Here is a 10,512-nt window from a genome sequence, read left to right as displayed (position 1 = left end):
GAGTGACAGTTTTTGCCTCGTTTACACAAAGGAGGCTCGTGTTTTAGGTCACGTGATACGATATAATATGTATATAGATTAAAAATTACAACTTTAATTAAATTAAATTTATATAAAAATGTATGTAAATTTAATTTTTATCAAATTTTATTTCATTTTAACTATCGAAAGTACTACCGATGTATACTCTATTCCAATGAGAATAGGAGAAGAGAAAAATAAACAACTGACTTTGAATTGACATGTCATTTGAGTTACACCAGTGAGGAGAAAATTTTGAGCGATTGGATAATTAATGCTAAGGAACGATATATATAGTGTATTATTCTACCCTATTACATTAGTAACGTACCTAGTACGACATTCTGTAACGTAGAATAGAAAAGTATATGATTTGTTATCATTGCTATTGTTCTTTTATATTTTAATTTATTACTTAAGAACTCATTTTATGTTAATAAGCAGCTGGAATGAAGTTGATTCCCATTTTAATGTAATAAAAAAAAAACAGCTTTTATATTGTTAAATTTTATTATTTTTAGCAATACAAATAACTCAATATGATAAATTCGAACAAAAATCAAATACTGTTTTCACTTTACTCTCTTAACACGTTAAGACTTATTGTTACCGTTTCATTAGAGAAAAGATACCGGAATGAAATAAAAAAGGTTGTGGTCGTAATTAATAAATGTATTTATAAAAGTAGGCGAGGTGGTGCGGCGCCAGGTGGCGGCGGCGCGGCCTAGAGGCGCGCGAGGTGGTGCGGCGCCAGGTGGTGGTGGTGCGGCTGCAGCGCCAGCTCCAGGTCGCGGCGGCGCGCGGCGAGGCGCGCGTGCAGGTAGCGCGACACGCCCTCGCCCGCCCACGCCTGCCCGTAGAAGTCGGCGCGGCGCTCCTCCTCGGGGTTGCCCCCCGCGCCCGCGCCGCCCGCGCCCGCGCCCGACCCGCCGTTCATCGTCTGCGGACGCGCAGAGGATACATATTCATTATTGTGAGATCTCATCGAGGAGTATTTACATGGGGGTATTTAGAGAATTTGACATTGAAAACGAACCTTAAGATCCCGAGACTGGCTGACGAGCCACTTCTGGATAAACTGCTGGGGGTCCTTACTGAAGCTCAGGAAAAATTCACGATTCGTCTTCAGTTGATTGATGGTGTCCACCTGAAACGATCGATTGCCAGCGTTACGCTCGGTCTCGAGGGCCGAGGAGACCCCGGCGAGTGCCGCCCTACCGTCTCGTGAATCTTCGTGTCGAGGCCCTGGATCTCCTGCTGGTTGGCCGTGCTCAGCAGGAAGTTGTTCATCTGCGTCTTGAGCGTGTCGTCGACCTCGACGTCGATGTCGTAGCAGGCCGTCTGCTTGCTGTCGTGCGGCGGCTCGACGGAGATGAGGTGGTTGATGACGATGGGGTCGGGCGCGTGCAGCAGCGCGCCCAGGCGCGCCGGCACCTCGGCCAGCTTCATGCGCGCGCAGCCGAAGATCTGCTCGAGGTACTTGTCGCACGCCACGTACTCGCGCTCGTGCGGGTCCTGCAGCCGGTGCGTCTTCACGTACTGCCACAGCGCGTTGACGATGACGGGCCGCGCCTGCGTGTGCACGCCCAGCAGGCGCGCCAGCCGCGCGTCCAGCTTGAACTGCAGCGGCTGGTAGTCCAGCAGCAGCAGGATGGTGCAGCGCACGTTCTTGTAGCCGGGCCGCTTCACCTGCGGGCAGAGCCGTCGGTAGCGCGGGGGGGGCTGCGGGGCCGGGGGCGGGGCGCGGGGGGCGCGGGGGGCGCCGCGTACCTGGAAGCCGTCCGTCTCCTGCGTGGTGAGGGTGCGGTGCCACTCCACGAGGTGGTTGTCGGGTCCGTACAGCTCCTTGTCCAACTCGATCACCAACGATTTAAAGAAGGATGAGAATTTGCGCTTCACCTGAAGAGTAATAAATAAATAAATGAGTATCATCTGATTCCGTGCAATTTAAAACAATATAATATAATTATACTGACAAATAATCAGTTATGAAGGTGGATAAACTTCCATCAACTATTATTGTAAATAAATATGTATTATGTAACATTTTCGACGTACCTTATTGGGATCATTTTTGGAATCATCGAGCAGACGTCCCTCCACACGCAACTCCCATGAAGCCACCGCGTTGTCGCCTTGTCCTAAAAGGGCACAAAGATTTTGTTGTTTGAGACGTTGCACATAAAATCAATTGCCATAATGCAGCGGGATCGTTCTATGGCACCCACCGGGATAGAACGTGTTCGAGATGAAGATACGCAGCTTGCGTTTCTGCTTCATGGGTCGCTTGAGCGCCTCCTGTATGTCGAGTCGCTTGCGCATGATGGTGGCGTCCAGCTTGCGCTCGAAGGCCAGCAGGTCCATGTAGGCCTGCGACTCCGGCACCAAGTCGCGCACCTTCTGCGGCAGGATTTTGTCTGCCAAGCGTTTCTTGCGTTTGCCGCCGGCTCCGTACGCGTCGCTAGCAACATTTTAAGCTTATAAAATATATTTTACTCCTCCGACGATATCAAAAGTGAAACACTATACTCGTCCTACCCGCCATAGTGCTGAGGTTTGTGCTGGGGCGGGAGAGGCGCCCGGGCGTCCGGCGGGCGCTTGGCGGGTGCGGAGGGCGCGGAGGGGGGCCGCGGGGGGGCGCTGTAGGCCGAGGGGGGCCCGGGCGCGCCGCCGACGGGGGCCCCGGCGGGGGGCAGGGCCGCTCCCGCGCCCACGTACGGCGCTGGGCCGGGGCGGGCGCCGCCCGTTGGGACGCCACCGCTGCCGGCCGGTGGGGGAGTGAAGCCGCTACGAGGCTGCAGACAGAAATTTATCTATAATTAGTTAGATAGGAGAAATGGAAAGGAAAGAACATTTATTTATTTATTACGCATACATTTTAAGATATAGGTAACAGTTTCTCAAACGATGCTTAAAGATCACCAATTTAGATTGCCGTATATTAGTGGGTAGTGCTTTCCAGAGTTTGACAGTTTTCACAGTGATTGAGTTACTGTAGGTTTGTTTCCGGCTTTAGGGTGTAACCAGTTTGTTGTTCTCGCTAGAATGCAGGTTGTGCATGCTGTTATGTATGAATATCATACGAAAGGCATAAGTGAGTGAGACTATTGACACAAAAAAAACCACCTGTCTTAGTTACTCTCTTGGATAATTTTTGACTTAGTTCTGGTAAAAGCAGTTCCACCACAGTAGTGTGAGTCAAAACAGAATGTACAAGAAACCCATGTGATCTCAGCAAATACAGGCTCACCAACTTACATGGCACAAAAAATACAACAAAAAGATAGAAAAAGATTATTTGTATAATTTTTTTTGTGACTCTAGTGAGTGTTATGCTGCCAAATGGATAGGACCATTGGGCTGGGAGCATGCCCTGGGCACTAAATGAACCAGACTTCCTCTCACCAATGGAGAGTAATAATGCAATGTGTTTTTTTTTTTTATAAAGGTCCAAGTATTTCAACAGGAAATGGGATGGAAACATAATTTGGATACTAAACAACTTATATTATACTAGAATATTTTCTGAATAGATTAATAGAAATAGATTTAAAAACTACTAATGAATTAAAGGATTTAAAAAATTCCACACTTATGTACATTAATTTTTACTCCAACAACATATTAAAACAATGTTGGCAATGTTTATTGTAACTATTTATTGTTATATGTTTCTATGTATATTCTTTATCATAGTGCGCAATGTTTATTACTGTAAATTGACATTATATAAAAATAAATCCGCTGACTTCCTTTCTGCCGGTTCTTCTCAGGTCTGAGGTATTATATACAGAACTGGTGGTAGATTTTCGACAATCAATAAGAAAATGTAAACAATTCTATTTTGAATAAAGGTTTTTGACTTCGACTTTGACAATGTTCAAATGCCTTAAGGATTGATTGAACAATAATGCCAAACTAGTAACATTTTGTTTTAAAAGCTCTAGTAAAACTCTATTTACTTGAAAATAAATTTGAATTTCTTCTTATCATATCTAAATATTCTTCTTCTACGACATTGATGTCAAAGATTCCTATGCTACATATAAGGTTGCAGTTTACTTTTAAATAAACTACTTGCAAGAAGAATTCTCACTGGTGAGAGTTCTTTAATTATTGGTATTGATTCTCAAAATGATATTTGACATAAATGCCATACTAAAAATTGAATTTATAGTTATAATAAAATTTAAAAACTTAATTGTTGAACATATTATCCTGCATCGGAAAATACATATAACAAAAAAACTTTAGTAATTAAAGTTTATGTTGTTATGTTTTTAATGTATAATGAGTAACAACACCCAGAACAAGAGATTGTTCATAACTATGCTGTATTAATTTACCTCGAAATTTATAACATTAAAAAAACTTAAATAAAAAGTAATACATAAAAAAAAATATTTGCTTATTATGTTAGTTAAAATAATACAATACCGGAAATGTAGGTCCAGAATATGGTCTTGGGGGCATGGGAGATCCTTGAGGTGGTGCTGGTCCAGGATATCGCTGCTGCGGTGGCATACCACCAGCAGGAGGCGCAGGGCTAGGCCCGCTCGCCGGAAAACGCTGTGCCATTATAACTTACAAAATTGCACTTTCTAAGAATAAAAACACTTCATCTTACATAGAAGCAACTGTTTTTATCACGTCACTTGGGAAAATCTTATAACGAATTCAAAGTTTAGATTACGTTTACTAATACACTATTTAATAATTGAAATATGTTATGATTTGTAAAAAATATAGCATTGAAACTGTGAACTGACATTTACATACGCCGAGACGCCATATTGAAAATGCTAAAAGCGCAGATTAAAAATATTATTTTTAGGCTAAGGATCTGACCATTTTACTTAGCAAACGAAAAGGAGTAATTCATTAAATCAAACATTAAAATTTATACGAAAATTAGTTCATGAAAATTATGTATTCCCTAAAAACAGCTAGAGTTGTTATTTAAAACACTCATACTTAATATTGCATAATTATATTTGAATTTTTAGTTGTTAGAAAGGTTTTCTTCGTTTTGTCTATATTAAAATCGGCTGAATAAAGGAAGACATTGTAGTATTGGCCTTATGGCGGCTCTACACGATGGCGAAGATGTTGGCAAACATTGTGGCAAAGATTTTGGCCGAGAGATTGTGATGGCGTCCACACGTTGGACGGTCGATCAGTTTGTTTCGCTTCGGGCCAATGTGCGGACGAAAAAATGGATATTGAGGTTTTGACGACTGCTGCGATTTATTTATTCTCTGCATACTGCTACTACGCAGGTGTGTATAAGAGAAGAGTTTTAAAATAAATTATTTTTATGATCTTTATTTTTCGGATTCCATAGACAGTTTTCAGCTTGATAGAGCTCTATGAAGCGAAAAGTTTCTTCATTACTCATACTTGCCATAATTGTATTCGATATCAATAAATCCACACTAAAAAATACGTCCGCACAGAATGCGCGCTCGCTGCAAACTGAACGTGTCGCCAACGTGTGGACGCTCCGGCCATCACTGTGCCACAATCCCGCCATAATCCTTTGATCTGCGTAGAAAAACCGACACCACACGGATCTTGCGCCAATGCGTGGCCCAGTCCCAAGTAGTCCAATACCTACCAAATAGATCACCAACCCCCGTTCTACACAATGGCCAACACGTATTCGCTAATACATTCGCCAAAATGTTGGCTAACGTGTAGAGCTGCCATTATGTATAGTACGAGAATGATGTTTGCTAGTCTTCTATAAAATATAGCAACGTGAAAGACTGTTGAGGCCGCGGTTAGACGACGCGACAAAATTCATGCGGTCGCGTTGTGGCGACCGCGCATTAATCGCGTACCTACTTACTGATCAGACAAAGCAAATTTATGTTTTATAAACTAGGACTTAACCTTGAAAATTTTTGTGAATAACTTAAAAGAGTATAAACTGAGATTTTTTGCCGACTCTTCTCGGTGGAGTAACCTAATCGGTGGTAGCTTTAAAGCTACTTCCTCTTAGGACAGAAGAGTAGTTTAATGGAGAATGTTACTAGGTATGCCAAATCACTTGAATTTTTTTCTCAGTAAAGCTTGTATGTAAACTAATACACTACTTTTTGTTTTAGTCAAAAATACCCAGTAGTTTTGACTTTATAGGCATTCAAAGTTTCGAAAATAACGAGTCCCGCTAACAGCCGCGCGAGTGTTGTGACGTCATTTCACAACGCGATGTGCGGGTAGCGCACCGCTTGGTATCAAGTCACCAGCACTTTTTATCATAACTCGGTTCTCTATCGAAATACGAACATTTTTATGGAATACTTTTTATTGCTTTTTGTACGATCTACAATTAAGGTCCTATACATTTGTCATGTATCGATCATCCTCATCGAGATTTCAATAAAAAAACACGAATTTTGGGAGAAAAAATAGTTTTTGTAGTTATCTATTTTTGGGCCAATAAATGAAGTATAAGACTGGCAATATTATTTTTGACACAACTACAAAATTATTAATTAACTTCCCGGCAAAAGTCAGCCGTGCTGAGTGTTGACTGCCATCCAAGATATTTGCTTATTTTTTTGTTGTTATCATACTATTTAATAATTGATGATGAAATCAAATGTTTATAAAAAATAATTGCAACGTTATGTATATCATAAGAATATGGACACCTTTGGACTTTCGTACAATTAGCCATCCCTTTGATGGTAATGGTCTAATGATATTGATGTTAAGTTGACAAGGCCGAAGGATTTTATATGATATTTAAATAAAAGAATCACTGGAAAAATATAACTCGTAAAAAATTGTTGATTTGTTACAATACTTTAATTTAGTAACAATAAGACGTTTACAATTACAAACTGAAATTACTGTGGTCCAATTCGCGGGCAAAGCTTATATAAATATAAGAGCAAGAGTGTTCGCCATTATTTGAAAGCATCTATTATAAGTTTTTTTTTACAATCAAATACGGTGGTGAGCGACATACCATTGTAACCTTGAACCAGCTACATTTATTTCGAGCAACTTCAATAATGGTTGCACTCCTTGCACTATCAGAAAGCAGTATCTTAACAAAACCCTACGCAATATCCAATACCGAACATTATTTTGGATTTACACGCAAATAAAGTATGTACTTTAAAAAGTCGTGATGGCCCAGTGGTAAGAACGCGCGCATCTTAACCGATGATTGCGGGTTCAAATTTCATAGAAATTCTGCCACATGTGTATTCCACCAACCCGCATTGGAACAGCGTGGTGGAATATGTTCCAAACCTTCTCCTCAAAGGGAGAGGAGGCCTTTAGCCCAGCAGTGGGAATTTACAGGCTGTTGTTGTATCTGTTGTGTTGTACATACTTTAAAGTATTTTTTATAATATTCTACGTTTTGTAAGCATGTCACGCCATACATACACTAATTCGTTATTATTTGGCTCTGTATAGTGTGGTAGCATACATGCATCAAAGCTAGTACCATTAAATTTCAGAGTTGGGTTCTTGGAACCCAACTTGGAAGTTGAGGATTAAGTTAGTCAGTAGTTATAATGAGTTTATCTATATGTTTTTTTATTTTTGTTGAATTTATTATTATTTTTTTATTGTGTCTCGTGTCCTATTAAACATTTCTTTCATTCTATTTTTTCATATTTTTCTGTATCAATTAAGCCTAAACCCTATTTAAGATAAAAAATAAGACAATGACAATTGAAGAGTTATTTTTATTGCCAAGTTAGGGTTATAGAACATTTTCAAGGAACAAAAATCAAAATAAACTTTATTCAAGTAGGCTTTTACAAGCGCTTTTGAATCGTCATTTTACAATTAAGTGAAGCTACCACCGGTTCGGAAAGTAGATTCTACCGAGAAGAACCGGCAAGAAACTCAGTAGTAACTCTTTTTTAACATTAAAAAAATACAAAGTCATATTAGTTAAATACAATTATTTAAATTAATATATCCTGCCTGGAAGTCAATAGGTATTAACTCCACGCTTTTTTATAATCTATAAAATCTTGTATTGAATAACATGCCTTTTTACCAACGTAGTTTTTTTTTGAAAACGATTTGAATTTATGAAACGGCAAAGTTAAAAATGTCTGCGGAATTTTCTTATAGAAACGGATACCTTGCCGCAAGAAGGATTTATTGACTTTGCGGAGTCAGAAACTTGGCGTTATAAGCTTATCCTTACTTCTAGTGTACATACAATGATTGTCACTGATTTTATCAAAGTCATCAATGTTTCTGTGAATATACATAATATTGTTGTAAATATGTATTTCTTCGCGAATCTGTATTTCTTTGTGTTAGTCAACGCACACATTAACTGAACTGTAAATCAGTTAAAGTTTTACTGATATTCCTTTTTTACGGTTACCGTAAGTCACTTATAGTCATTATTCTTTTACGAAATTTAATTAAGAAAAATAAAGTTACTTTTGGTTGGATCGACCGTGAACAGTCGAAAACTAAATAAGCTGTAATGCTGAAACCAGGCACTTGACCTCGGTAGTCGTAAATTAGTTCGTACCTATATTGTTTTTACATGTAACTTTTCATGTGTCTGATTTCTGTGGTAAATCAAATAAAATTCGTTCCCAACACAAGTGGTGATAAGCTTAAATGGGGTAAGTAGGAATATTAGTAATTTAGATAGATAGATAGATAGAGGTAGTGACGTGCGAAAATAAATTAAGAATTATTCCTTGAGGGACCGTCCTACCAACTGAGAAAACCACAAGAAACCCTTTTTCCTTTAATATCCAACCTCTAAATTATTTTGTAAGGATAAAATTCAAAAGTGAGCGCACTGCTATAGACTAAGCCAAAAAACCCTGTTGAGATAAAAGAGGAGCAACAAACCAGGCTTGAGTGTCGCTCTTTGCATTCGTTTCATATTTGGTCACATCTCCGGCTCCCAGTTCGCTATAGCAGGAATACTCATATTCTCCAATTACTTTACTCAATACTTTTTCAACCTTCAACTCTTTTATTTTTTTATTTTCTACTCACATCTGTACTATTCTTTAAGTATATACATGATAATTTACTTTTAGAAGTCTCTCAGGTTCAGGCTGTTCGCCAGTGGAACACTCTTCGTGTTGAAATAAGCCCTGCACAATCACTTGCTTCATTTAAAACCACCTTGAAAAACTACAATCGTGCACTTTAATGTTGTATATTTTGTGGTTGCCTGGAAGAGATCTCTGTTCTAGCGATAAGGCCGCCTCTTATGCATCTTTGAAACTAGGTGTTATGTGCAACAGCACACTAAAGAGTGGAGAGATGATTTGTTTTTGATGTATCTTAACTTCAAAACATTACAAGTCTTAATTTGATTTTAATAGACGTGATCTTCTGCTCTATCAGAGACATTTTATTATCTCAAAAATGATGGCGTTTCGTTTCGATACACAAACGCTTGACAGCTCGCAACGCGAAAATTAACATAACCTGTCACCCACTTGTGATCACTTGCTTTGGAGGAAATTGGAATGTGGTATATGTAAGAGTCATAGCGAACGTTGGAACGTTGTCAGCACCTTGCAGACGTATGAAAACATTTCTATATTTTATTTTTTAACTCAAAGCCACTTTGATTGTTACCAATGTCAGCTTAGTGTCAAGTTCAAGAACATATTGAATTTAATATGGAAGTCCTTATTCGCAAGTTTAATAAAAGTATAAAATCCTAACCTGTATAAGACACTGTACAACTGTGTATCTCACACAGGTTTATATTAAGATAAAAGTTATATCAAACAATATTCACTACAATTATAATTTATTGAAGTAAAAGTGGAAGAATTATTCACAAAAAATCGATCCGTAGCCCAAGAGTCTCTGGGCATATCTACATTATTCTGGACTCTAACATAAAATTAAGATTTAAGTATAAGTTTATTATGTTTTTTAATCTGTTACCCACTTATTCAAAAGGAGCCAATAATAATTGTATCAATAGAATATTTGATAACGTTTTATTTCAATTTTTGTGTTCCATAAATGATTGTGTGGTTTTTTTTCGTGGTTTTGTTTACTAAGTAAGTACAATACGCACCTAATCAATAGAAAATTAGTATTCTCTTTACCTAATTATTTTTTAAAAACCGTGGTTATTGCGATACTTTGTGGTATTTGATAATCGATGATTTTGCACTCTTTATAGTTTTAAACGTCGTTACATAAAAAAAGTAAAATAAAATAATTAATTAATAATAAATTTCAAACTTATTTTTTAAACGCGTAATTACGTAATCAGCAACGTAATAGGTACCTAACGGTGATCTTGAGGTGACCCAGCTCTTTTTAAAATTCTTCTGATAAGAGCAATTGATGCAACTGGAAGTCGTGATTGCATTTGTCTGTCATATTTATACAATACACATAACACCGCTTTATTTAGATTAGGTAAGGATTTTTTTTTTAAATGTGGTTTTCAAGCAGAAACTAGTAGGTAATTCCGGCCTAATGACAAATTGTAGCACTAACATGTTC

At 38.5% G+C, this 10,512-nt stretch overlaps 1 protein-coding gene across 1 annotated transcript; it reads right to left on the bottom strand.

Moving 5' to 3' along the window:
• Positions 1–517: 517 nt before the first annotated feature.
• On the bottom strand, positions 518–4,828 carry LOC124533722 (brahma-associated protein of 60 kDa). Its single transcript, XM_047109174.1, has 8 exons — positions 4,459–4,828; positions 2,560–2,816; positions 2,250–2,482; positions 2,080–2,162; positions 1,792–1,920; positions 1,240–1,710; positions 1,058–1,168; positions 518–961 (listed from the first exon to the last, which is right to left on the bottom strand). The coding sequence occupies exons 1-8, from the start codon at positions 4,597–4,599 to the stop codon at positions 746–748; spliced, it is 1,641 nt and encodes a 546-aa protein (XP_046965130.1). The 5' UTR covers positions 4,600–4,828; the 3' UTR covers positions 518–745.
• Between the last annotated feature and the right edge of the window lie 5,684 nt (positions 4,829–10,512).

Source organism: Vanessa cardui, chromosome 11, assembly GCF_905220365.1.
Source record: "Vanessa cardui chromosome 11, ilVanCard2.1, whole genome shotgun sequence".
NCBI classification, from domain to species: domain Eukaryota; kingdom Metazoa; phylum Arthropoda; class Insecta; order Lepidoptera; family Nymphalidae; genus Vanessa; species Vanessa cardui.
This window is presented reverse-complemented; position numbering and strand designations above follow the sequence as displayed.